Source organism: Neofelis nebulosa, chromosome 1 (assembly GCF_028018385.1).
Source record: "Neofelis nebulosa isolate mNeoNeb1 chromosome 1, mNeoNeb1.pri, whole genome shotgun sequence".
Taxonomy (NCBI): Eukaryota; Metazoa; Chordata; class Mammalia; order Carnivora; family Felidae; genus Neofelis; species Neofelis nebulosa.
In genome coordinates this window covers 4,026,101-4,054,023 of record NC_080782.1, presented here as the reverse complement: position 1 = coordinate 4,054,023, position 27,923 = coordinate 4,026,101, and the positions used below count along the sequence as shown (strand labels likewise).

General features: G+C 47.7%; 1 protein-coding gene across 4 annotated transcripts in view; it reads right to left on the bottom strand.

The window, feature by feature from the left end:
• Positions 1 to 27,923, bottom strand: part of ICE1 (interactor of little elongation complex ELL subunit 1) — a 57,939-nt gene that overhangs the window by 24,506 nt on the left and 5,510 nt on the right. For all 4 annotated transcript variants that reach the window (XM_058714870.1, XM_058714880.1, XM_058714951.1 and 1 more), the window contains exons 2-12: positions 20,307 to 20,365; positions 19,606 to 19,640; positions 17,394 to 17,412; positions 16,539 to 16,650; positions 14,694 to 14,770; positions 13,694 to 13,731; positions 11,483 to 11,565; positions 11,221 to 11,260; positions 11,079 to 11,135; positions 3,198 to 3,284; positions 21 to 433 (exon numbers count right to left, since the gene is read on the bottom strand). In XM_058714870.1, coding sequence (XP_058570853.1) covers positions 21 to 433; positions 3,198 to 3,284; positions 11,079 to 11,135; positions 11,221 to 11,260; positions 11,483 to 11,565; positions 13,694 to 13,731; positions 14,694 to 14,770; positions 16,539 to 16,650; positions 17,394 to 17,412; positions 19,606 to 19,640; positions 20,307 to 20,365 — 1,020 coding nt within the window. The remainder of the gene's footprint in view (positions 1 to 20; positions 434 to 3,197; positions 3,285 to 11,078; positions 11,136 to 11,220; positions 11,261 to 11,482; positions 11,566 to 13,693; positions 13,732 to 14,693; positions 14,771 to 16,538; positions 16,651 to 17,393; positions 17,413 to 19,605; positions 19,641 to 20,306; positions 20,366 to 27,923) is intronic.

Here is a 27,923-nt window from a genome sequence, read left to right as displayed (position 1 = left end):
AATCCAAAGCGCAAACTCACAGGTGCGAGCGAAGAAGGTAACGTGCTCAGGTGTGGTAAGGACACCAGAGGCGGGGACGGCACCGGAGACAAAAGAGGAGGGGGAAGTCTGAAGAAGTCGACTGCAGCCTGGAGATCTTCATCAAAAAAGTGATCACGATCAGAGAAGTCAGCGCTGTCCTGCTCACTCCTGTGCAGCAGGACCTCAGGATTCCGGCCCTCGGGAGACACGCGTTCGGGACGGTGAGCAGCGGCACCGGGCCCCTCTGTTCCCACACTCTTACAGGCAGGGAAGTCGCCCTCTATCTCCATGGACAGTTCTGTCAGGCACGTCTGCACGGCTGCGGCTCTGAGGGGACCGCCTCCCGCCGGAGGGGGTGCGCCAGCATCTTGGGACTCTCTGGGTGCGGGGGGGTTTTCTTTGGCGGGTTTTTCTGTGGGAGACAAAAGCTAATACTAAACATCTATAATATCAAGAAAACTTACAAAAAATATGCTAAACGTTCAAAATGCTTGTATTATTGAGTAAATTCGAATCAACAGAAACATCCTTTAAAAGGCAACCTGCCAATCCCTCCCCACAGATCACCCTAGAAGACCCGAGCACATTTCCCATAAGCACAGTTCCCTAGCAACAAGCAAGCCAAGAGGGCTGGCAGGCAGAGGGAGGGGATGCCCCCCGCCCACCAGCAGCACGGTGCCTGGGTGGAAGGCACCATGACGGCGGGTAATGGGCCTGGACGGCACGTGCCTTCTCTCAGTAAATCTTCCACACAGTGAGTAGTACTGGGGAGGAACGGCTCTGTGCATAGAGGCTGACGGGGAACATGATCTTCAGGTCTGAAAAGCAATCAAAAATCAGCCAACATCAAGCCTATCCCATGGTCATATTTATACAACGCTCTAATTAAGGGACTCGGCTAGGTCACATAAATGCTTTGTATCACAGCGCACCGGGAAAATTACAGTAAAAAGCCAATGGTTTGGGGGTCTTGATTTTGGTGAACTGTAGCGAACTGTCAAGGAAGATGTTTGTGTCCTGGGAAGTAACTGGAAACAACCATTTGTCATCTATGAAAGTTGTAAACATATGTTTTACACAAGGACTCAAGGCTGCCTGGAGAAGTGACTGACTGACTGGAGGGCTGGGGGGGGGGGGGGGGGGGTACCTGAACATCTCCCAGAGCCAGAAAGAAATTCTCCAAACAGGCTGGGGGTGCCTCAAGGGCCCCGGAGCCGACCTGAAGATGGACCCAATCACCAAGTGGGAAAAATCTGAACAATGAAATGATATGAGTTATGATGCAAATACAGAATTCCGATTAATGTGTGTAGAAGGGATGAGAGAAATACAAGATCGCTAACAAACTAAGTAGTAATTGTAGCACAGGGGCTTTGCCAGTGGGCTCGACTGGGAGAGAAACAGACTGTCTGCACAGCATCCCAGTGTCCCCCTTCAGGCGATTCACGGTGACTTGCGGTGGAGAACCCTGGTGGATGCCACCTTAAAGCAGCAGCCCTGCCCCCCCCCCCCCGCCCCGTACACGTGCCCCCTCCCCTGCAACGGCCCGAGCACAGCGCCAGGCGCTACTGGGGACCTCCTGCCATAAACACGGTCTTCACCTAGCACGACAAGACGGTACGCAGACGAAACTGATGGGTTTCCTCCCTCCCCGAAGACGTCAAAGACAAGAGACAAAGCGAGATGGATGGACCACAGACTGGGGGCCGAGATGCGGGCTAGGGGCGCTGCGAGGGGCAACGTGGGCTCGGGGATGGAAACACCTGGAATGGAACTGGAGGCGTCCGTGTGAGGCCCACCTTGGCTCAGAGACCCGCGCTGAGGGTGACATTCAGCGGAATCTGGATGAGGAGCCCGAGGGGGATTCTCTGCCTTATTTTTATGAATTTTCTCATAGAAAAACAAAAAATTCGAAAGAAAAAGAAGATGTTTTAGGATTTAAGATTCCAAAGATGCCATGTTTTCCTTTTTACTTGAAAAAGTTACCACTAAGCCATAGACTTACCCCTCAAAATAGTTTGCTTTTAAATAAAAACATCGGATTATTAAACAGAAAGCCCTTTTCATAACACCTTTAACGACAAGAAGTCGCGTGCTCATAATAAAACACGCCTACTACCTGCTGAGGCAGGCGGAAGAGTCCCAGGGTGCTTCTGGCTGAAGGCACGAAGAGAGCGATTCGGGACCGCAAAGACGGACTCACGAGACGCAGGCCCCACCGGCCCGTTGGCGGTGCGTCTACCCAGAATGTGACAATCTGCTTAGAAGCACCCCATCGCCGTGCCTCTCTTCGCCTCACAAAGCCTCACGAGTTCCGAATCGAGCACCGATGAGAACCAGGAACTTGTCTAGCAACCTTTTTCTGCAGGAACTTTGCCTGCAGAGCTGGAGACTAAAAACTAGGTCCACGTTTCTACAGATTTAGATCCTCAATGATCTGGCAATTCAGAGCAGCTAACCACAAGAAACTACTTACACCGAAACAAAAACGGCCGAGAAACGCTTTCCTCTAACGCGAGACCACTAACTTCTCCCCATCCCCGCCGGTACGACCAACCCCGATTTCCAAATCCTAAATCCTGGGTCGGGTGCACGTGGGCACGTGGGAGAACGCCTCCGCAGCTTTCCCCTGCAAATCGGGGTGTCCCGCAGATTAGGTCAGACCTCCGAAAACGCATCAGGGGTGGCGCTGCGCAGTGACCACGTGACGTGACGCCGTGAAAGGAAACGGGCTCTCGTCTGACCACAGCGGTCCTCTAAAGGAGCCGATGCGAGTACGGCAGGTGGAGGCGACAAGGTCGACCAAAGGCACCGAGTAAGTTGCAGGGAAACTACACACGGCTGGGCTGCTACTGGATTCAGAAAGGGCCGTGGCCCCCGGCGTCCCGCCGGCTCCCGCCACACGGGCTCCGTCGCGTGTGTCCGTCCACTTTCTCTGCACGTTCTCTGCTGGAAGCCGCCATTTAAACGGTAAAAGCCGAAGGCGCTTTCAATTTCCTTTTGATTTGAATTTCAGGCCCCGCTGAAGGGAAAGGAGCTCCGCGTGACGAGAAGGACCCACGCCAGCCCATCTCACTCTCGTAACGGGAGATGTCACAGACTAAAGGCACACGGTACCCCGGGTAAACGCGCCTACTTCCACGTGTGAGAAGTGCTTGCGGAAGCTGTGCTCTCACCTGGGACACACCTGCTGCCTTCACCAGGCAGTCTGTGTGTTGTGTTGATACAGAGCCAGAGTTCCTTCAGAAGCAGTTTTACTTTTCCTGCGAAAAAGAGCAGAGTATTAAAGATGGGTCACGTGGCCCAGTCCACCCAAGGCCAAACACACTCGTAGGAAATCGAGAGCTCCAGGACTAGGTTCCCGCAACATCGCCCCCCGAGCGCAAGCACTGCGCGTAACACGCTCAGCCGCAGACGGGAAGGCCTGCGATGCTCCAGCTCAACACTGAAGGCTGAATGCACGCTTGGTTTTGTTCGAGGGGCGGGGGAATGAGAGGGCACGGGATTCGAAGGACCAAATCTACTTGCTGTTGAAGGTCTCTATCGTCTTTGTATGTGCGTGGGCCAAACACATCTCTGGCCTCGTCACAGAAGGCGGTGAGAGATGAGGGACGGAAGCACGGCCAGAATGACCGACGTCAGAGATGCCGGCTCCCCGTATACGACAGACAATGTCAGAGAGGCACCCTCGGTCACAACAGGGTGTCAGAGAACCTGTGAGAACTGACCACGCTGTAACTGACCCGGGGGCTTCGTGGATAATTGAAAGATCCATTAATGGTCTTCAGGGGTGACGGGGTGGGAGACAAAAATACGTGTGTATAAACACTTGGAAAGGAAGGGATCATCACACAAACAGACACACAGAGAAGCGTATGCTTTTATAAGGAAAAGTGAAAGTCTCTGAATTTGTATGAATTTTCAAAAGGGTCTGAATTCCTAAAATAGTTCAGAACCATCGGTTCAGGTTGAAAGGTAAGTATTTCTATAGATTTAGATCCTTGATGATCTGTGAATTCAGATTTTTGTAACTAAGACAGGCCTAACGAAAAATTCGTGTAACATTAAGAATATGACACTATGGTTTTTAAGTGAGTTTAGCATTAATGTGTACATACATTCCAAAAAACTCCCAGAACAAAGAATATTCTTAAAAACTTAAGTATGAACGAAGAGCCTGTGGTCAAATCTGCATCAAAAGACCAACCACGCTAAGGAAAGTTCAATTAAAAATGCGCTTTAAGTGTTAGGTAATTTGAGGCCATCTCAAGCTCTATTAGAGTTTCCCTGAAGCTCTTAAATTAGCCGGAAGCACTTATTGAAAATACTGAAATCTTTAATCCGGTTCTAGAGAGGATAAAAGACCAACCTTTTAAACCAAAATATCTGCAAGAATTCATACTTTGAAATAGGTCGGCTCTACGGAAGCTGCTGGACTGCACGGCCCCAGAAAGGGGACCAGGATAAGTGGTGAGAACACAGTAACAGGCAAGTTTAAAAGTCTGACGTTTCCAACCTCTCCTGAGCCAGGTCAGCTTCCGACTTGCACTGTGTGTGAGCCACATCCATTCTTGAGTTCCAAAATTCTTCAACAAGCAACTTATCCACATGGCGATTTAACCTACCCCAAAGCCTCCTTCCAAACACTGTAATGCCCTTTGCTTAAATGACCTGACAGGGATCCCTGCTTATTACGTATACCCAAAGCAGCAAACAAGGAACCTTAAAAAAAAAGAAACAGAGTTACTTTTCTATCCTTACGGAGGCTACTGCCCACAACTACGCCTGTTCTGAGCATTCATTACTTCTCATCGGACAAACACAAAAGTCGCCCTTCCCAGTAAAGCAGGAAAAAATCCACCCTGTGCTTTCCTTACTCAGCTGTGAAGAGGAAACCTCACTGGGTCCAACTGCACACCTTCGCCCACGCCTGTAAAGTCCTCCCTGAATCAGAATCTAAGGCGTCGACGAGCATCTCTGAACCTGTCTGCTCCACGGATTTGTCAGTTACACCACATGAACACCACGCTTCCTTCATCATGATGAGCTCCCAGTTACGTTTTGATGTCTGGGTGGGCGTGGGCTTTGCTCAGGTTCTTCCTTCCCAAACACTCGATTATTCTAAATACCTATTCTTCCTGATAAGCCTCGACCGCCTGCTTGTCCTTCCCCATATGAAACCGCAGCGGGGTCTGCGTAAGACGGGAAAACTCACATCTTTACACAGCGAGTCTCTGATCCAGGAACGCAACGTTCCCTTACACGTTCTGGTCTTTAACGCTCTCCACGGGGTTTATGGCTTTCCCCGCTGAGGCCCGGCGCACACGGTTTTTAGGTTTTCTCTTCCTAGACGGCTGACGGTCCCGCCGCCTTTGGAGGATGGGCTGTTCCTGTCCCGTCCCTATTCTGACAGGTCACCGTCGGGCACCGCACATCACACTCTGCCAGCAGAGTCCACAAGACGGTCTTAACCATCTGCAAGGATGACAACTCTGAGCCTCCCTTATCGGATCTACAGCTCGCCCTCGTCTGTGCTGGCCCTGCTCCACTGCTGACGGCCTCCAGCCCACACAGAGTAGACGGCACAGAAAGCACGCGCGTCCGCGTCTCACGGTAGTGACAAGGCTCCTCCGTTTCACCTTTCTCAATTTCAAAATGTGTTGTTCTCGGGGTGCCTGGGTGGCTCAGTCGGTGAAGCGTCCGACTTCGGCTCAGGTCATGATCTCGCATTTCATGAATTCAAGCCCCACATTGGGCTCTGTGCTGACATCTTAGAGGCTGGAGCGGGCTTCCCATTCTGTGTCTCCCTCTTTCTCTGCCTCACCCCACTTGTGCGCCCTGTCTCTCTCAATAATAAATAAACATTTAGGGGGTGCCTGGGTGGCTCAGTCGGTTAAGCGTCCGACTTCAACTCAGGTCACGATCTCGCGGTCCGTGAGCTCGAGCCCCGCGTCGGGCTCTGGGCTGATGGCTCAGAGCCTGGAGCCTGCTTCCGATTCTGTGTCTCCCTCTCTCTCTGCCCCTCCCCTGTTCATGCTCTGTCTCTCTCTGTCTCAAAAATAAATAAATGTTAAAAAAAAAAAAATTAAAAAAAAACAAAATGTGTTGTTCTATTATTACCTCACCACGTATTTTTCCCTGAGGAACGGGTACTTTTTCTCTTCGGCAGCTGTTGTGGCATTCCTGAGACAAATCTGTGAGTCGTAACTTGTGTGTGTTCTCTGCTACTACTAAACTTGAGTCCCCAAAACTTCATCTAGCGTCTTGCAGCCACGTTCCTGAGTGACCGCGCTTGGAGTCTTGAGGATGTGAGCACGGGATTCTCAGCCGCCTTTGGTACTGGCCTATTTGAGTTCGAGAGAATGACATGGAAAGCGGTCCGTGTTTTTCTAAGTTCTAAAATGAATACATAACAATAAAGACATTCGTCTCATCCACTGGCGCCTTTACAGAGCTCCCTTATAAGTCATCTGGATCTTCGACGGTGTTAGATCTTTATTTTATTTTAATTTCTTCTGGGTTATTTTTCCTGTTCAGGTTTACAACTATCCCGACTCAATCTGAGCATGCTTTCCTTGAAAATGGCCCATTTCACAAACACGATCAAATCTGAATATAAATCTGTGAACTAAGTAATTCTCTAACTGCAGTTTTGTTCCAGTTTTCCCAGTCCTCGTGCTTTTGTCCCTTCCTGTCTCGGTCACACCTGCCAAAAGGAGCTGTGGGCTCTACCAGCCTTGCAAAGATCCAGCCGTTCCATTTAAAGGTCCCAAATCAATTGCTTTGTTTCCTATTTCATTAACTTAGGTCCTTCCTTCCATTTCCCTTAGTTTCTGTTTTCCGTTGCATTTTCTTACTTTGTTATTCATCTTCTGTAGGTCTTGCTTTCTAGAATAATCACATAGGCCCATTCGTTCCTGTGAATGCCACACTGGCAGGATCGCAGAGACTTCAATACTGCCCTACTGTTTACTTCCAAAAGGGCTTAGTATTTCAGTTATTTTCTGTTATCCAAGAGGTGGTTTGTGTCTATGCACATTTAGTTACCAGACAGGTTTGGTAAGTAATTTTCCCCCCTTTGGGTGAGGGCAGGATTTTTGTTAATATCTTATTAAATATCAGCATCTTAATAATATATTAGGCTATAGTTCCTGTTGTCTAGTAGTCAACCTTCATATATGTTTGAAAAGTATTTTAAAGAATTCTACGTTTGTGGTTTAAAAGGATTAGATGGAAATCACCAATCTGCAATTATGAAATCAACTCTACCTCCTACTTTGTCTGCTTTTACAAAATCAACTGTTTCTGAGAAGAATACTAAGGCCTCTTATGGAAACAATGTGACTATTCCCTCCAGAATTTCCAGGCATTTTTACTTGATGCAGTTTCATGATTTTAGGTCTATGACCGTAGCATTTGCTTGGTGAACTGATCAGTCACCAACTGATCAATCAACTTAATCAACCTGGATATTCCCTTTTAATTCATGTAAACTCATTTCCAGGCTGGAATTACTTTTTGCCTGATTACGGCTTCAAGTTAGCATTTGTTTGAAACTTCTTTATCCATCCCTCTATATTCAACTCCATTTGATTTTACAAATACTTCCTACGACATGCCAAAAACAAAGGTCATGCACAAGAAATCACACCCAACACCTGAAAGGCCTCTCTAACATAAATATCACGTGTGTGTCCTGCTCCTGAGTTTCCTTCAACTACTTCTTGCCGACCTTCTGTCCCGAGGGCTCTGTCCTCCCCTCGCAGAGGTCCTGCTGGAGGACCATGGGGACATCGCCGATCTGGCTTTTCACAGTCGAGAGCCCCACTGGGTCAATTTCGCAGCCGCAGCCAACGGGTATGCTCTTAGACTTTCTCTCACGACATTACCTCTATTTGTAACATGTTCTCCTCGTTCATGATTTAATCCTGTTTCTTCAGGGTTCTTCTCCTTGAGTGTGGTGGCTTCCTTTCACATGACTGCTGCCTCTCAGTTTTAAATGAAAATCGAGGCAGGACATCTTTGAGAGCCAGTGTGTACTTCTTCAGCCTCCACTTCCCTGGCAATAAACGAAGGGTCTCATTTCACGGGCCTACAGGTCTCTACCTTCGGACGGAAGGGATGCAGAGTGAACCAGTTACGAGGATTTACCCGGAGAATGTAAGTAGCCCATTTTCTGCGAACCTGAGTGGCTACCCTTCAAAGCAGCCATAATTCCTCAATTTCCTGATTTCCTTACATCCACACCCACTCTGAGTGCCTCCTGTGCCATAAATGACACTTCACAGACCCGAACTCTGAGCCACAGCATGTGGACAAGTTCCAGAAATGGCTTCTGACATGGAAAGGCTACAAAATGTTCACCCTTGAATCAATTACCTGGCAAACCTCTCCTGTCCTGCTCTTTCTCCCACTCCCCGTGCCCCTGCGTGGAAGCAACACAGGGCTTCTGCAACAAAACTTGCTTTTCGAGGGCTGCCGTTTTCTCTGTCGTTTTCGGTTTCATCACCAACTGACGCCACCTGCTTTACACCTTCCTCCACTGCATACTTTTTTTTTTTTTACATTTATTTATTTTTGAGAAACAGAGACAAAGCGTCAGTGGGGGAGGGGCAGAGAGTGAAGGAGACACAGAATCTGAAGCAGGCTCCAGGCTCTGAGCAAGCGGTCAGCACAGAGCCTGATGCGGGGCTTGAACCCACGAACTGTGAGATCATGACCTGAGCCCAAGTCGGACGCTCAACCGACTGAGCCACCCAGGTGCCCCCACTTTTTAACTCTAAAGGAGAGTTTTGTGTTATTTTTCCTTTCCCTGCCATTTTTAATGGAACTTAGAAGGAATAAAAGAGAAATGTGGCATTCAGGCAGACTTTTTAAAAATGAAGTCAACCCAATACTCTAACTTATGAATTCTTTCGTAAGTATAGATGGCCCTTGAATGACATGGGGGTCAGGGGCACCAAGCCCCGGCAGTTGAAAATGCACATGTAACTGTGACTCCCTTAAAACCTAATTACTAATAGCCCACTATTAACCTGAAACCTTCCTGATAACATAACAGGCAATAACACATATTTTATGTTATACACATTATATGCTGTAGTCTTACAGTAAAGTAGGCTAGAAGAAAGCAAACGTTGTTAAAAACTCAGAAGAAACATTCACAGTGCTGTACTGTAGTTACAGGAAAAAAGAATACCCACATATAAGCAGATACGTGTGTAATTCAAACAAGTGTGAAGGGCCAAAAGAGTGTATTAAGAGAAAAAGTGTTACTTAGGAATTAAATCCACCAAGGTCCTCAGTGAAATAATTCACAGATTCCCAAAGACTTCACTTACTTAGAAGAAGTAAAACGTACAGCAGACAATATGCTCAGCGTCACGGTGAGGGGAGGCAAAAGACCAAAGAAAACACAAAGCCGGGCTAGAGAGCAGCCAAGGGGATGGGGTGGGAGGGTTCGGTCTGAGACGGCGAGGCCTGAGCACATCAGATCCTCAACCACCCGTCAGCGCAGAAGAGAAGACGGGGACACCGGCAGCCGACAGGTGGCTGCGAGAGGCCAGCCCAGCGTGCCCGCTGCTTCCCTGGGCAGCACGTCTGCCCAAAGCCTGGCTTCCCGCATGTAAAGGCAGGAAGAGCAGGGTCAGAGCACACGGAACGTAGCGAGAGCAGTGAACAGCCAACCGGGGTCCAGGCAACTGCAAGGCGTCAACTATTAAAGCCTCAAGCCCAGGAAAAGCTGGTCCTATGCTCGGAATTAAAAGAAAAAAAAAGGAAGCAGAGACAAGGTAAAGGAGACTTCCGAAGAGACACTATCTACACGCCCAGAACGACACGAGTGGTTTTAGTAATTTCCGTTTGGATGAGAAATAACACGCTGGTGAATGAAAATACCATTAGTTACTTATTTACCATTTTCAATCCATCCCTTCCCGAGAAAGTGTGAGACAGGTACAGCAGAAATTCACAATCTAGGTTTTAAAAGTGAAAAACAAGGCGCCTGGGGGGCTCAGTCGGTTGAGCTTCCGACTTCAGCTCAGGTCATGATCTCACAGCTCATGGGTTTGAGCCCCGCGTCGGGCTCTGTGCTGATGGTGCAGAGCCTGCTTGGGATTCTCTCTCCCTCTCTCTCTGCCCCTCCTGTCTCACTTTCTCTCTCAAGAAAAATAAAAGTGAAGAAAAAAGAAGGAAAGTAAATGGCCAAAGATCAAACAATGAAGAGGAAGATTAAAGCAAAAACTCCCAATTTCTCAACTTCCAGAGTTAGACCTTCTTGCCTACAAGATAACACACCGAACGACAAATGCACACGGACGCAACCCCTCGCTCCCCCACGACTGCCCTTTTACTTTCCTGTATAAATGCTGGCCTCCCCCAAATGCTTCTGTCCTCCAAAAATACAGCAGAGGGCTTTGACTCCAGTTTTCCTGCCTGACTTTAATAATCATTACACATCTGGCACCTAAGAACGTTTATAAATTAACTTGAGAAACTTCGTAAGAAAACTATACTTATTTATTTATTTATTTATTTATTTATTTTTTTTTTTAATTTTTTTAAAATTTTTTTTCAATGCTTTTTTTATTTATTTTTGGGACAGAGAGAGACAGAGCATGAACGGGGGAGGGGCAGAGAGAGAGGGAGACACAGAATCGGAAACAGGCTCCAGGCTCCGAGCCATCAGCCCAGAGCCTGACGCGGGGCTCGAACTCATGGACCGCGAGATCGTGACCTGGCTGAAGTCGGACACTTAACCGACTGCGCCACCCAGGCGCCCCTATACTTATTTATTGACAAGTATGGAAATTATATCTCTGACAGTTTCCTTTTCCAAACAATATTGCTTTCTGAGTCTTTCATTCGCTATTTTATTTGATCAGACAGCAAGGTGGTAACACGTGCAGACCTGAGGGAGACGTAAAACAGGACAGGACGCCTTGCACATGAACACCCGCTAAACCTCAGAATCTTCCTAATTACAGGTGAGAGCAGCGAGCCACCTCCCAAACCACTGAAATCACGCACAAGTAAAAAGAAATCTGTAATATACTCACTTTTATCTATGCTTCCGTAAGAATCGCTTGAAATTTGTGTTCCAATATGTCTCAACTCTAAAATCATGGAGGAGAAAACTGTTAATAAAGAACACTGCATGTCGAGCCAGGATTTTTAAGTAGGCATGAAGTGAATACTCACCCTTTGCAGTTTTCTGTTTAGAGAATTCATCCAGCCGTTCCTGTGAAAACAAAAGGCTGCCAGTGTCTGTAGGGGACAGAGGGGGACACGGAGCGCAGGCGCCCCACACCCAATGTGAGACAGGGAGCTGAGCGGGTCCTGCGGACTCTTTCGTGGGGTGGCCCCGCTCCTGACTCCCGTGGGACCAGGACCCGCTGGGCTGACGGACAGGACAAAGCCCCGAGGCTGCCAGTTCCCACGTGTGTGTGCTATTATCTGTTACCTGTGTCTTCCTAAATTCCTTCTCGAGTATCTTCTTCTCAGTCCTCAGTTGCTTGAAGTCCTGAGTTTGCTTAACAGCAGCCTCTTTCAAGAGTGCAACGGAGAGAGAGAACGATAATTTACCAACTTTACAACTACCGTCAGCATAATACTCAAAATGTAATCTGAGTTTTCCTTATTTCACAGAACTTTAACACAAACTTTGCAAGTCGCTGCTCCTTCAGCGTGTTATCGGTCAGGGATAAATGTAGGAATGCTTCGCATTTACACTGTTATCTGTGAAACCACAGACTTGGCTCAGACCCTAAGACTCCTTTCCGATCCCAGCACAAGCCAGCCCGTGCCCTCTGGTCAGGCAAGAACCCGATACACATGAGCCTTCCAGAAGGAGGGGCACTGCTCCCCCTTGCTCTTCAGCAAGAAGCAACGTTCACGCTTCAGGCGTGTCAGAAGCGTGGCTTCATCTCGGAAGAGTTCCTACCACCTCTGTATTGGGGAGGGGGGCAATCTTTGCCATGCTTCTTCTATGTTATGCCTTCCTGGAGTTCCCTTCAAGTACATACTTCTAGCGAGTGCCTTTGCTCTAGATGTACTTTTAAGGAATTGTTACAGTTCTTCCCTGGATCTTCAGCAAATTCTTCAATCTGGCTTTTGGTTCTGAAGCACACGCTCCAAATACATTAATCAAGAATTTAGGGGAGCCTGAGTGGCTCAGTCGGTTCAGCATCCGACTTCAGCTCAGGTCATGATCTCGTGGTTCATATGTTCAAGCCCCACATTGGGCTCTGTGCTGACAGCTGGGAGCCTGGAGCCTGCTTCGGATTCTGTGTCTCCCTCTCTCCCTGGCCCTCCCCCGCTCATGCTCTGTCTCTCTCTCTCTCTCTCTCTCTCTCTCTCTCAAAAATAAACATTAAAAAAAATTTAAAAAAAAAAAAAAAAAAAAAGAATCTAACCAGCATTGACTTCATCTGAATATGTTCAGACACAGCTGCCATGAAAACTAAACTCCCATAAACCACTGCAGTAACGATCCATCCCTGACTGCTCCGACAAGCCTGAGTATTTCCTTACCTGATTATTATGCCACATCACTCACGAGGAAAAAATATTTTTGTCACACGGGAAATAAAGGCTACACTTTCGCTTCAAAGGAAATCTGTTCTAAAAGCTATACACAGTCTCCCAGGCATTTCAGATGTCTTTGAAACATTTCCTAAAATAGACACTTCTCTCCACACACTAGCAAGAGAAAGCAACACTTAACAAACACAGTCATATCGTGTTTGCTACCATATTGTCAGTGTTTGTGCAAAAACCCAATCAGAGGAAAACTTGTTAAAATATTTATAGAGTTTAAATCTAAAAATGTAGGCTCAGTCTAGGTAAATTAACGATGAGAAATATTTTCAGCTAAGTCTCTTCCCTGTGCCCGATCCAACTACGTTGAAATTCTTACTCCTCACTACATGAAAAATGAACCACGCTCTGAAGGAAGGTGGGATCCATCTGATGAAACAGCCCACGCAGGAATGAAAGGGGGACGCGGAGACCCGCAAAGCCCCACTGGTCTCTCCCTGATGTATTTCCGTGTCCCAACCACGTAACGGAAGGGGAAAGAACCCAAAGGAAAGATCTTGGGATCAGTTCCTGAAAGGGCTATTAGCCGTCCCGTGAGGACTCAGCTGACCCTCTCGCGGTCCCTCTGTGTTCTGCCTACTCAGCGTAGACCAGGAGCCCGAATCCAAACGCTGGGGCGGGGAGGGGGTCAGAGACAAAGGGATGATACCCAGGGCAGGCAATTTCTCGGAACCTTTCCACGGATGTGTCAAAACTGTCTAAAAACATCAAGTTTCCTGGCACCAGAAGTAGTATTTTCTTTCTACTAACCTCTTATTTCAGGGAACAGTGAGAAAGCCTCCTCAAACTCAACTTCCCGAATTAAATCCTTTTCCCGACTGCTGCTTTTTAAGGTAAAAACACGGGCCACGTTTCAGACATTTGCCACACAGTATGCTCACATTCCTATTCCTCCCCCGGAAGGGAGCGTTGCCGCCGACCCTCCCGCTAATTGTGCCCTCGGCGCGGCCACTCAGGGCCCGCCCTCGAGAACCACGCAGCCACCGGGCCAAGCACTACAACTCTGTGAAGTCACCGGTGGGACTGGTGAGAAGAGCAGTGACCCCACCAGCGAGGTGACAACAGTGCCCATTACCTTCCAGCTTCTTCACCTTGGCTTCTAGCTTCTTCTTCCTATTGAGACAATTTTATAAGTTAAAAAGGTAAAAACGGTCAGCTCTCAAACCAGAAACATGTACGTTACAATTCACGGTACATAGATTTTCTTAAATCGCTACAATTTACACAACAAAGGCACGTCGGTCACGATCAGTCATGACGAGCCTCGCGCCTCGACCACTGAAATCACGAGCAACTGTTCTGAAGGCAGAGGAAACCCAAGAGAGAGCGCTACGCGGCTTAGCGTGCGCTGGTTCTAAAAAAACTCTCTTTCCGCCAAGTCTGGGGTTTCCCGGAACTGCAGCGGCCTCGCCGCCAGGCCGAGCCGAGGCGTGCAGACGGGCTCCCGCAAGCGGTGCGGCACGGATGCGGGCGGGGGGACTTCTGGGGCGCACGTGCCGGCAGTGCTCACGGCCCCACGTCCCAGGAGGCAGGGGCCGCCGAGCTGCACCGGTTTTCAGACAGACTTTGGAGTCAGAGCGAGTGGGAAACTCCGAGAAACCGTCTCTGAGTAACCACCGCGTCAGATCCACGTCACCGCACTGTGTGTTTGGCTCCCAAGCTTTGTGAGGAGCGGGGAAGTGACCAACTGGGTGCCTTCAGACAGCTCTTTTTATTAATGGTAACAAAGACCCCACCGCACAGGGCACAGGGCAAGGAGCTGACGGTCGTGTCCGAAGGCACACGGAGACGCGTGCATGCACGCGCAGGCAGACCTAAAAACTCTGGAGTTCTTTCTCTGTGCAGCTCTTCAACGCGCCCAGGCTTCTTAGTCCTTCTTATAACCTTCACGCGAGGTGTGACCTCCGTTTTACAGATGTGGAGACTAAGGCTGAAGGACCGACTCGTTTACAACCACAAGGTTATTAGTTACAGGCAACAACCCAAAGACAGAGAGACAAATGGTACCGATGGAAGGATTAGCTAGCTCTTTTGGAAAAGGAAAACCGTATTTCCACAGTTATCTTAACACTTACTGAGCATCTGTTTTCAAGCATTCTTCTTTCACACGAGCATACTCCTGATGAGTGTCCTGGTACAACTTCAGAGAACTCTGAGAAAAGATAACATACCTTATCTTATCACCATCAGTGATAACTTATTTTCACCTTGACCAGCAAAATTATTATTATCACTTAACAGTAAGAAGTTAACCAGATGAATACATACATTAGGCAGGAAACCACCATATAATTCTTTGAACATTTTAATAAAGATAACCAGATCCTTAACGTAAATTTAACACGATTAATAGTCTCATCAAAGAAAGCTATTAAGAATGTGAAAATGTAGGGGCGCCTGGGTGGCGCAGTCGGTTAAGCGTCCGACTTCAGCCAGGTCACGATCTCGCGGTCCGTGAGTTCGAGCCCCGCGTCAGGCTCTGGGCTGATGGCTCGGAGCCTGGAGCCTGTTTCCGATTCTGTGTCTCCCTCTCTCTCTGCCCCTCCCCCGTTCATGCTCTGTCTCTCTCTGTCCCAAAAATAAATAAAAAATGTTGAAAAAAAAAAAAAAAAAAAAAAAAAAAAAAAAAAAAAGAATGTGAAAATGTACTAATTTTAGGGCAACTCCAAATCTCTGTAATACGGATTAGCAAATATTTTGGTCTCAACCAGTTAAAATTCAACAAAACCTGAGGAAATTTTAGAGCTTAATAAATATAAGCTATCATTTTTACCATACAAAAATATAAACAAACCGTTATACTTAACGATAACTGGGACAAATGTGTTAACACCCATTAACGTGTATGTCCTGATGGCCAGCACAGAACGGGAAAGACTGTCACCGAGCACTGTCTCCTACTACGTGCACATGCGGGGTCTCTAACTGCCACAGCTCCGAGAGGGGTTTCACGACCCCCTTGTACACGAGGGGTCTGAGGATCCACAGCTGACTTATTCCTCTAGAGCCACAGAGAACGAGTGACGAATGAGGGCTTGTCACTGGGGTCTGATGCCAGTGTTCCTGCTTCCTCTCGGCTGTGGCTGCCGACATGATTATGTGTCAGAGGCAGCCAAGATTCAACGTCGCGGCTGTTTCCGTTTCACCTTCTTGGCATCGTTCGACACAGAATAAAAACTTTCTACAAAAGTTATTACGACCGGTCACTGTTGAAGCAGGTCAGACAACCGATGGGTGCACGGCATTGCTAGAACAGCACAAGGTGAAGACTGAGAGGCACAGACACTATGGTGACAAGGGCTTGGAGGACAGGCTGAGAAGACCAGCGTTGTCCCAGCTTAGCTACGACATGTCTCAAGCAAACCAAGCAAGCGACTCTACTGGCCTCTGACTTACAGTACCTGTAAAAGCCATAAATTCTCTCCCAAGACTCCTGGGAAAAGTAAGCCGAAATTCATACCGAAGTGCAAGTTTACAGCACTTTTTTTTCCACCACCCCCCAGGTTTACGGAATTTTAAATCAACTGCAACTTGATTTTGAAACAGAGAACACGATCTCTCTACCTTTAAGTTTGAATGTTTGCTTTTCATTTTATAACTAAAGCAAGACCAACGTGAATAGGCAATCGACGCAGGACACACAATAGCCCTAAAAACCCACACTTAGCAGGTTCCTCCGGAGAACCTCGAAGAACACAGAAGCGATGAACACAGCATTATAGGGCTAGCGATTACCATGAGGACCAAGCCACGAATCAACCCGTGCGACCTTCTCTAAAAATAGTAATACGCTTAATGCTTCTTGACTAGCACCTGTTTCCTTTGTGAAGACGTAAAATGCCCCCTCATTCCAATGACAGTGAATAAGCAGACCTTAGCTTACGGAAGGTAAAGCTTTGTGGGAAAATCCCTTCAGGTACCTTCTTCTCCTCTAGCTCTGCTTTTAAAGATCCCAGCTCTTCCTGACATTTCTGCAGAGGAGAGATTTTCTGAAGCATCTGTTCCACTTGGTGATGCAGAGTACTGTTCTCTCTAAAAATGGACAATGCGTTAGCGTCAGTCGACAAAAGTATCTCCAGCATGTTACTAAACAGACCTACTGATGATTTCCTGGTTTCTCTAACTTGGACCAGAAAAGAAACAAGAGAATGTCTCATTTGAAATGCCTTCTCTCTATTTACATCAACATGACCTTCATGCTGCCCTTTGTTCCTTTGACAGGATAGTCTATTTCTAATAAAAAGTATATGAAACAGCTACCTGAGACGCTCTCAGTCTGACGGAGAATATATTAAAGAACAATCTGTCAGATACTCTGGCTTTTCCGATCTGGAAGTCATCTCCATTTACTCAAACTAAGCGACGGGCAATTTTGTGATCCAGGTCATAACAATGTTTTGCCTTCTTCTAGGTGACGAATGTATTCAGAGTATGAGACACTGCTAAATGTTAAGTCCGTTTAAAATTGTTTAAAATGCACAAGATAACCGCACTTAACAGTCCAATTCATACAGACTACAATTTGATTAACAGTAAACTTCATTTCAATGGCAATGCCATGGGTTCAAGTATTGAAAAGTCAAATGCCAGGCTGTAATTTAAGACCTTGATAAGAAATTGATTTGGATAAAAATGTAAATCTTCTTCTATTATGACCATCAAAGCAACATTGTATACAATGGATCAATCCTATGTGACACTTTGATTGAGGCTGTTTAAAAAATCTAGTCTTTTAAATGTCTACCCCAAAACAACGATGAAAACAGGTAGCTTACCTTCTTGCAAACTGCAGCTGTGAAACTTGTTAAAGAAAACTCTTGAGAGTTTTATGTACTGACACTTGTCTGAAGATTAAACTCACTTTAAAAGTATCTGTAATAATCTCTGTTCAATATACATACAGGCAAGATCACAATTCCTAGAAAACAATTATTTCACGTGCCATTTATAACACAGCAATAAAAATTTTTACTACATTATTCTATTTACCACACCATGTACCTAAAGTCAAAACACCTACTTCTCTAAATTGAAACAAGGTATTCAATTTAATACAGATTAATATGAAATTCCAAGAATAAACACAAGGTAATATTCAACCAACGAGCAACACCTCCTATCCTGTAAGTAACAAAATCCTGAAACAACCTACCCTGGATTTCTCAGATGGTCCCCAGCATAATTGCAGCAAACAAGAGTTTAGGTTCTTGCACAAACCATCTACCACTATACTTAATGAGCAAGGAGAAGAGAAACACAGGGAGAACAGGAAATCTAGACGACCTTACTCTGACAGCGTCCATGGTATGATCACTTCACCCCCATCTCACGCTGCCAGGAAAACGTGCTAAAAGAACAAAACAATTATCCCTTTAAATTTCACCTCCTGGAAGTTTCCACGTTTACAGCACAATGTGGCAAATGTCTACAACATCACACCTCCACCTCCTCCCAGAATACAGACTGCTCCAGATCAAGGACTATATTCACTCTTACCAGTCTTTGCAAGAAAGCAAAGTTCAAAAATATCGAAAGGAAAAATAAAATATACTCTCTGTCCTTCAGAAAAAGGAAATAAACTTAACACAACAACCAGAATTACACAAAAAAGTAGGAAATGAAGTTACAAAATAAAGCCATTTAAACCTGCACCACGAGCACCGTGGACTGCGAGAGCAAGCTACTGCCCACGCGAGGTACAGAAGTCCGTACTTGGGACCATCGCCAAGTACGCAGCTAGGCCGCAGAGGATCAGAGCACAGAACGCGCATTAAAGAATTAAGCCCGAGGCTTACCAGTTTTTAATAAACTATTCTAACAATTTTGACTTTAAAATTTGACAAATTTTTGAAAAGTGAATCAGTTTTCCTGCTAGATTACATGTGTTAATTACCTCAAAAATTTATGCCAAAAAAGGATATAATGAAAGTATATACTCTTCTAATACTGGAATCGCCTATTTCCCTATTCAGCTAATTAAAAGTATTTCTATTAATTGTTTCTGCTCAGCTTTCATGATCAAAGATATAAAAGATACTATTACTATCAAAGATATCATTGCTCTTACCGTAATATACATTTAGTTAAACAGACTGCGAATTTCAACAAATAAAGCACAAGGGGCTTTCATCGACCTATTGTTTTTAACATAAAAATCCAGCACTAAAAATAAGTCTAAAGCTTACGCCTTCATTTTATTACTCGAATCACACAAGTTAGGTACGGTAGCAGCAACACAAACAATCAGTGATCACACACAAGCTCAGGAAAGTCAGAAAGAGGATCGAAGCAGGCCTCAAGTTCCTGACAAAGCTGAACAGCAGAATGTGTCCCGAGACTGAAGCTGAACTTCAGCGAATCCTCACAAATACACCTGTGCTATTTTTTACGGGGGAGATTCCCTTCGTGATGAATGTTTTCACCACAAAATGCAGAAAAATGAATCACACACACCATCTGCACCCTCGCAACAAATTACTTCGACGGTTACTGAACAAATGCTGGCCGCGAGTCCACGCCTGTCTTGTCAACACAAATCACCCCGATGAGGGATAACCTCTATAGTAATTCTCTACAAATCAGAAAGCTAATTAATAAAAGTCAATTTTCCAACATTCTGACTATTCCTACAGGGCAAGTCTTTCAGAAATTCCGAAACATTCTCACATTCAGCTTCACGCTATTCCTAAACCCGCAGAACATACGTCCCACCTCCTCAGGACAAATGAAGGAGACCCACGCGTTAGAAAGTTAGGAAACCTGAAGAAAACCGAAGCCAGGGACAAAACCAGACTGTTCTAAAACGGACACTCACAGTCTTTGTCATTCCACGCGGTCACAGGAAGAGACTCACGTCCATGCTGTGTTCCTTCCTTAGAGGCTGTAAATCCCACCTCCCGAAAGATAACTGAAAATCCCCACGGTTCATTAAGAAACTATAAAGATGTAAATGTTAAAATTCGAAGGAAAAAGCTGGTAAAAGGATATCATCACATTTCTTCTGATATTCTGTTAATAAATTACTGCAACAAAGAAAAGAATTACGTTACCTTTTTGATCTGGAAAATACATTGTTAAAATCACATTTCAAAATATGCCAGGCACCCTTGTTCCTAGGTTTCTGGCAACAAGTTTATGCTTAATATGTATGCGTGTGTGTGTGTGTGTGTGTGTGTGTGCATATATATCGCAACTGTATCATATATCAAATATATATGTATATATACGTACACATCACCTTCAATTCCTTAGAAGCAGCGCTGCACTGATACATGAACTTTTAATTTAAATCCCTTTGACTGGAGTAACATCTTAGCCTATAAATTCATGTGACTTTTAGAATATTAAAAAAAAAAAAAAAAAAAAGACTAAATCTCATCCCATGACTATGAAATACTTACTGTGAGGAAACCTGAGGTCCAGTCCTAAAGCTAAGAGGGCTTTAAAGGCAGAAAACAGCTTGAAACAAAATGTACACTCTGTCTAGCACAGATCACTTCCCAAGCTGTAAGGCTGGCTGTGAAGGCCTGTGGGCCAGTAACGCAATGTGAGTTGCACTGTGACCCACAGCACGCGGGCTCCAGGTGACAGACTCAAGGTCTCTTTGGCCCAGGGGTCTAACACACCACCTGCTCCGGCTTATCCGTTGGGTTCATGAAGTTCAACCAAACACTTGAAAACATACTCACTCTGTATTAATAATTTTTTGCTTCAAGGTAATTAATGCTTCAACATACTCGTTTAAATTCTGAAAGACAAAAACAGCTACAGTCAGCTACTTGTTTCATAAGTTACTCTACACACATTCTCTGTGTAACATATCGTGAAACACAAACATACCGTTCAGTCACTCTGTGACATAAAAGCAGAAATGAAGACACTACTCACTTTACCTATAAACACAGACCCACAGACTCCGAGTGATCTTGAACCCATGCTGTCTCTCTCTGCATTTTTACGTTAATGACACTCTCTTCCCGACAGCAAGGGAGCCGTGCAGAGGCCGTGACTTGTGCTCTCAGTGACAGAGTCTGGTGGGTGAGTAGTCACTACCTTAGCTCACCAACTACCAGTAATCATCATTCTACAACTTACTCTGCATTGTTTCTGAAGGGACTGAAGACAACCAAAAAGACACAGAAGTTACAAACACACACACACACTAAAAATTTAAAAAAACCACAGGAAGGACAAATAGGAATATTAAAATAGGGACAAGATTCAATAAAAAAAAAATTGATTTTATAAGGATCTGTAGATTTTAGGGACTAACTACAAATCTGGCTCTACATTGCTACTATTGACAGGGAAAACATCATTAATTACACTGCTCGAAGTGTTTCTAAGATTTAAAAGCAAAAATTTTTTTCCTTAAGTGACTTTTTTCCCCTTCACGTCTGCACATTTCATTAGCAAGTATTTCAGAAATAAGTACTTATTTTCACCGATTATACCAAAACACCTTTTTCTAGATAATCCAAATGATTTTGAGAATTAAAGAAACATCTCCCTCTATGGTGCCACGTGCACCTTCTTCAGTCCTACGCGTAACGTGATCGTTAAAATAAAAACCGTATACACGGAAAGACATAAAGAAAAAATCTTAGCTCTCCTCTGGCCCCACCCCCCAATGGAAGACCTCGATTCCACGTCGCCCATCTCCCTCCGGAACCGCTCCCACACACGACACTGGGTGTGCTCAGGGCACCAGGGGCCACTGCGGGACAGGCGGGTTCGCCTCAGCCTTCACCCGCGCCCCACGAGCGTCCCTGCCCATCCCCTGTGAGACGCTGCTCCCCGTCCTTAGGATCAAGTGCAGACAGGCTCCTGCAGCAGGGACAGTTACGGGCAATGCAAATCTCAGGGCCCTTATTTATTTTTTTTTTTTAACGTTTTATTTAGTTTTGAGACAGAGAGAGACAGAGCATGAACGGGGGAGGGGCAGAGAGAGAGGGAGACACGGAATCGGAAACAGGCTCCAGGCTCCGGGCCATCAGCCCAGAGCCCGACGCGGGGCTCGAACTCACGGACCGCGAGATTGTGACCTGGCTGAAGTCGGACGCTTAACCGACTGCGCCACCCAGGCGCCCCCGTTTCTCTTCTTCTTAAAACCCTTGTTTAAATTTTTTTTTTTAATTTTTTTTTCAACGTTTTTTATTTATCTTTGGGACAGAGAGAGACGGAGCATGAACGGGGGAGGGGCAGAGAGAGAGGGAGACACAGAATCAGAAGCAGGCTCCAGGCTCCGAGCCATCAGCCCAGAGCCCGACGCGGGGCTCGAACTCACGGACCGCGAGATCGTGACCTGGCTGAAGTCGGACGCTCAACCCACTGGGCCCCCCAGGCGCCCCATCAGGGCCCTTATTTTTTCATTTGTGTTTCTCTAGGAGCGTGACTGACAAACCTCTTCTGGCTGCTCACGGTTCTTCTCCTCTTAGTTAACAGCTCCTTCCTACTGTTTGCTCACTGGGAAGTTGCCCTTTCCGAGGGGCTGCCGCATCTAAGGCACGGCGACATTTCATTAAATGTTACAGATGCATATACGGTATGTCGGGTGACCACTGAAATACACCCACGTAGGCATGTATACGTTTTAAATACTCAGAGTTGAATCCGTCACTTTTTACAAAATTCCGGGTTCCTGATGTATTTAGAAAGTTCTATCCCACCCATGACGCTAAAATAAAAGGATTCTCCTCTATGCTATCCTAGTACTTTCATGCTTTCATATTTTGTATCTCTAGCTTTAACCGCTCTGGTGCTGGGTACAATCCAGACTCTCAAGCCTGAAGGTCAAAGGGGCAACAGGGGGCCCATTCATTTTTGTATTCAATGTATACTTGGCCTCCCACGTTGAAGAAACAATCTTTCATTAACAAATTTGGGGTGTAGCAACAGACTTCCGGGCCCAGAGGGTAAGGAATGCATCTGCTTTTACGCCCTCCCTAAGAACCAGCTAAAACTGAAGTCAAGGAACTTTCCGCCAAAGACGAGGGCAGAATAAGAGACCAATGGCAACTGGAAAGCAGATTCAAGAACACGGACTCAGGGGGCTCAAGAGAGCAGGGGGGTGGGGGTGGGGAACGGGGACACCAGGTTCCTCTGAGACCAGAGGCCGGCAGAGGGCGCTAACGTGAGAGCTGGCCGCAAGCTCTCTTGCAAGCATTTAATCCTCAAATTCCTACCTCTCTGCCACCATCCAGGAAAAGGTCTGCTGTGAGGAATTCTCTGCCCGGGACACTGAACGCAGTGCCAGAAACAAAGGGACGAGCCGCTCCTAAACACAGAGGGGGACGCTGACCACCTCCGGGCCCCACGAAGTTCCCAGACGCTGGCAGCCAGTCCTTTTGCCCTCCGGGCAGGAGACTGACCACACTTGGTCGGAGGAAGTGTAACCAGCCTGCAGATGAGATCTAAAGGCACTGACAGGAGATCTGCTTCAAATAAACGGCCCGCCACACCTTCTGCGTGAAGCCCGGGGTCCTGAAGCCCCACACTCAGCATTTCCCGCCAGCACCTTAGCCAACAGTTTTAACACGAACAAATAATCAGGGATTTCCGCACATCAGAGAGAACCCTGAACGTGAGCGAGAGAGACCAAAAGAAGACAAAGCAACTTGGAGTAAATAAAAACTGAGACGAAAACTGCAAGAACGGTAATATGAGCGGAGGTTAAGTGATGTTACCTTCACCAAACAGTATTTTTAAAAGGAATATACAGAGTTCCTAGGAACTTTACTATAGCTCTCAAAAATTAAAAACATATACACGCACGAGGACGGCTAAAAAACTCAAAATGACAGACAACAGCAAGTGCTGGTGAGGATGCAGAGACCGGAACCCTCCGAGTCAGGGGTGGGGGGCAGGAAACGGTGCAGCTGCGCCGAACAGCTGGGCAAGGGCTCACATGTTAATCACCTGACCATCCAGCAATTCCACTCCTAGGTCCGTGCCCCGAGGAACCGAAAACACACGTCCCTGCCAACCCCGCACACTGTGGTTCACAGCATTAGTCACGCTAGACAAAGAAGTAAGAAATAAGCTAATGAAACGGATAAACAAAATGTCACACAGCCACATAACGTGATTACTCGGCAATGAAACGGATGAATGCCACCCGCTACCACGGGGGTAAACCCTGCAAACATCACGCTACCCACACGAGCTCACAGAAGGCTGTATGACTCCATTCATGTGAATTGTCCATAACAGGCAGATCCAGAGACAGAAAGCAGATTAGCGCTTGCCAGGGACGGGAGCGGGGGAGACAGGGAATGACCGCTAATGCCTAAGAGGTTCCTGGCAGGGGCGAGGTGGGGGACTCGGGTGGAGAGGAACGTGTTTTTTACAAAGTGGTGACAGGGTTGCAAAACTGTGACCGAACTAAAAACCACTGAATCGCACACATAAAAAGCATGAATTTTATGGTATGTGAATTGTATCTCAATAAAACTGTCAGAACTAAATTAAAACCAGGAAAGCAAAATAAAAACCTCAAAAGAGTTGAGGATAAAGTTGAAAATAAAAGTTCCCCAGATAAAACGAAACACAGACCTAAGAACAAAGTAAAATAAAAAGCAATTAAAGTTATCAGTGCACGGTCCCACATGCCCAACAAATAAGAGTTCTAGACACAGTAATTGGAAAGATGGACAGATGATCAAAGTCATTGTGATATTCAAGGAAAGCAAATCTCAGAACCAGAGCCAGACATTTCCAAACTGAAAGGTCCCAGCACATAAACAGAAACAGAATCCAAACCAGGAAACATCAGCACCAGGTTTCAGGGCATCGGAGACACAGCAAAGAGCCGACAGGAATCCTGGAGAAAAATGAAGCCAGCCAGGTCGCATGCAGAGAATCTGGAACCAGAATGGCTTCAGCCTTCACAACAACCTGGAACCTAGAACCCTGCAAAGTCTTGACGGAAAAGTGAATTCCAAGGTAAAATTCTGTGCAAGCTAGCAATCAGCTGGGGTGGTAAAACTGACATTCTTGGTGTTTTCTTCCAACGAGATTTTACGTAAATTCAAGTAGTTGAAAATAGACTCTTCCCAGTCAAAAGTTCTACTTCGCAGACATCCTTACTGAGGGAGGTACTGCAGGTCACGACCACACGTGACCCCCCCCAACTCCTGGAGTAAAGCCAGAGAAGGCGGCGTGGCACAAAAGACAGAGGTGACGAGAATCGAGAAAGCGGCTGCGCCCCGGAAAGGAGCAGGCCCCAAGGCTCTGCACGGAATTTCCACCCCCTTTTTTTTTTAATTTTTTTTTTTTTAACGTTTTTATTTTTGAGACAGAGAGAGACAAAGCATGAACGGGGAGGGCCAGAGAGAGGGAGACACAGACTCCGAAACAGGCTCCAGGCTCCGAGCCATCAGCCCGGAGCCCGACGCGGGGCTCGAACTCACGGACCGCGAGATCGCGACCTGAGCCGAAGTCGGCCGCTTAACCGACTGAGCCACCCAGGCGCCCCCGGAATTTCCCCCTTAAGGAGAAAACGACAGAGCATCTGGCGGAATGAAAGCCCTGAGGATTTTCCGCCCTAACTGGCAGAGAGCTGCAAGTAAATGTGGTTGGTTCGCACCATACATTTAAATTATGATTTTTTAAGCACAAGTGATCCTTCCTTTTTTCCCATCCTCTTTCCAGTTCTTTGCCAGTGGATTTCATCTTCCCCACCTTGCTTCCAGATGCTGTTCTACAGTGCTAAGTACCATGCAAGAGACATTCCAGAAACCTCTAGAGTCCCACACAGCTGGATTCGAATTCCTGCCCCACCTCCTTCCAGCCCGGGAACCTTGGGCAGATTTATTTAGCCTCCCTTTGCCTCAGGACCCTTTCCAATCCTATAGATAAGCAGACAGAGCACTGGGAGGGACAGAGCTGGCCTGCTATCGGAAGTAAACAGGATGAGCCAGGAAAGGGTCAACCCGTCCCTGGCATACAGCAAAGAGTCCTTAACATGTTCAAGATGAGCAAGCTGAATAAAGGCTAGAATCACTCATCGGGGGAAGCAAACAAAGAAACACAAGAAAGGAAAAGTAATCATGATTTACTCAAGTACAGCTCTGAAGACCATACAGTCAGAATAACATCCGCTCGGAGCAGGGACGGCACCGAAATTACACACGGGCTGAGAAGGCAGGGGAGCAGAGGGAGGGCAGGGGCCTCAGGGGCAGCAGGGTCCCGGCTGCAAGGAGAGCTCAGCGTGCACCTGCCGAGGTCAGCCATCCGACAGGACGCCTGACACCGAAGACCAAGAAGCAGCAACACAAGTCTGTCACTTCACGCTATTCAGGTTCGTTACAACACGCACCGCGAACAACTCAAAGCGGGACAGGAGGGAGGTGGGGCTGGGGGCTGCTGGCTCTTGTCCATCCGTGGACACATCTTGTCCATCTGGCCACCTCTCTAACCTGTGTTCACCCACATTTGCTACGGGTAAGAAATGAAAACCACAAAACACAGCACCACACAGGGGAAAAGCAGACGAAGCAAAGACCAAACCACAGCACTCGAGGCCCTGACTTTTCCCTCTGAGCCCGCCTTCACGGCAGCTCAAATCCGGGCAGATCCTGCAGCACCCTGACAAGTCTTCTGTGTCTCTCCAATCTGGTCCGAACCGTCTCTAACCAGCACATCTCAGGGCTGTGAGTGTGCAGCGGGCTGTGTCTAAGTGACTTTTGCTCATTTACGAGTGCACACGGCCCTACGCCGCCCAGCCTCGGGAAGCAGGCAGGTGTGGGGAGCTCCCCTCCAGGACAGGCTGACGTGACGGGGTTCCCGGGACCGCGGCTTCTGTCCCAGCCGTCTGGCGCTTCTGGAAGTCGCGCTGCAACGTCTGCCGGAAGGCTCGGGCTTCCTCCCGGTGGTCCGCCATCGCTAACCCCACCTTGTGTCCCCCTCCAGCCCTACGTCGCACTTACTCACTCGTCCACCAATACGGCTCCCAGACCAGCACGTCCTGTCACCCCGACTTACTCCCCACGTACTCCTCTTCCACAGTGCGCTGTTTCGATCTTATCCACGAAGATCCTCTGGACGGTCACTGAGCGCGTCTAGCACTTGACGGAAGTAAAGGGCACCACCGTTTGCTTACCTTCCCTCCCTTCTCCCAGAGACGTGGAACGGGAGTGGTGGCGGAGGGCACAGGGCGAGGAGGGGCGGGACAACCTGGCAGGGGGCCGGCCCGCGGGCCTGGGGCAGGCGAGATGCCGCCGGTGCGTTTAGGAAACCGGCACCGCCACCAAAGGGGTCAGCAGACGTGCAGACAGACAGCAAGTCAGTTAGCAGAGGTGGCAACAGAAGTACGGTGCCCAGGTCGACCTCCACACTCCCATCCGGGCCGGCAGATTCTTGTCTGCGGTGGCTGTGCCGTGCACTGTGCGATGTTCGCGGCGTCTCTGGCCTCGGCTCACGAGGTGGCGGGAGCACTCCCTCGGCCCCCCCGGGGCACGTGTGGGAACAAAGGACACGGCAGGTCTGAGACTGTCCCCAGCAAGGCCTGCTACAAGGGTGCCCATGGTGGTGTGTGGGGAATTGGGATTCTAGAGGGTTCCCACCCTTCGCTCGATGCTAAGAGTGGCTCCCTGTGCTGACCTGCAGTGTGGTTTCTGCCGAAACTTGCTTTCCTTCTGGAACCTGAGCGTGTATCCGCCCGACCAGCCCCCAGCAGACACTCCGTGTGTGTCACTGAGCACTGCTGGGTAACGTCACTTGAGTCCAGTCACCCTCGCTGGGCTGCCTCAGGGCCCCACCCCAGGGCCTTTCCGCCCGGCAGACTCTGCTTTGTGCGCTCCGGCCGGCCGTAAGGCCCCGGGCGAGGAGGAGGGCGCGCTCACGTGCGTGCTCCTGGCCAACCCCTGACCCCGGGTGTGGGCTCGCGGAGCCCTGACACAGCGTGGCCCCCACAGCGTCTGCAGACCCCGCCAACGAGAACACAGGCTATGCTCCTGAAGCTTTCAGGGACACGAAATTCAGAGAGAGACTCCACGGAGGAGGCTGAAGAGACACGAGTGCTCTACAACACGTTTTCCTGAGCGGGCCTCGAACCAGCGAGAGGCAGAAGCTCCTCCTTGGCCCGGAAGCAAACTGCGAGGGGCCCAGGGACTGGGCGAGCGGCTGCACCGACGCTCGCGTCAGGACTGGAGGGCAGCGGGCTCACCATGCTGAAGGGTGCCCGGATTTCAGGGCAACACAGCCCGAAGCGTGCAGGGAAGGCGTGTGTGCACAGCAGGGACGAGGCCCACGAGCAAACCCCTGGACAATCGGCGAGTGGGGTAAAGAGAATGCCGGAGTTCCGT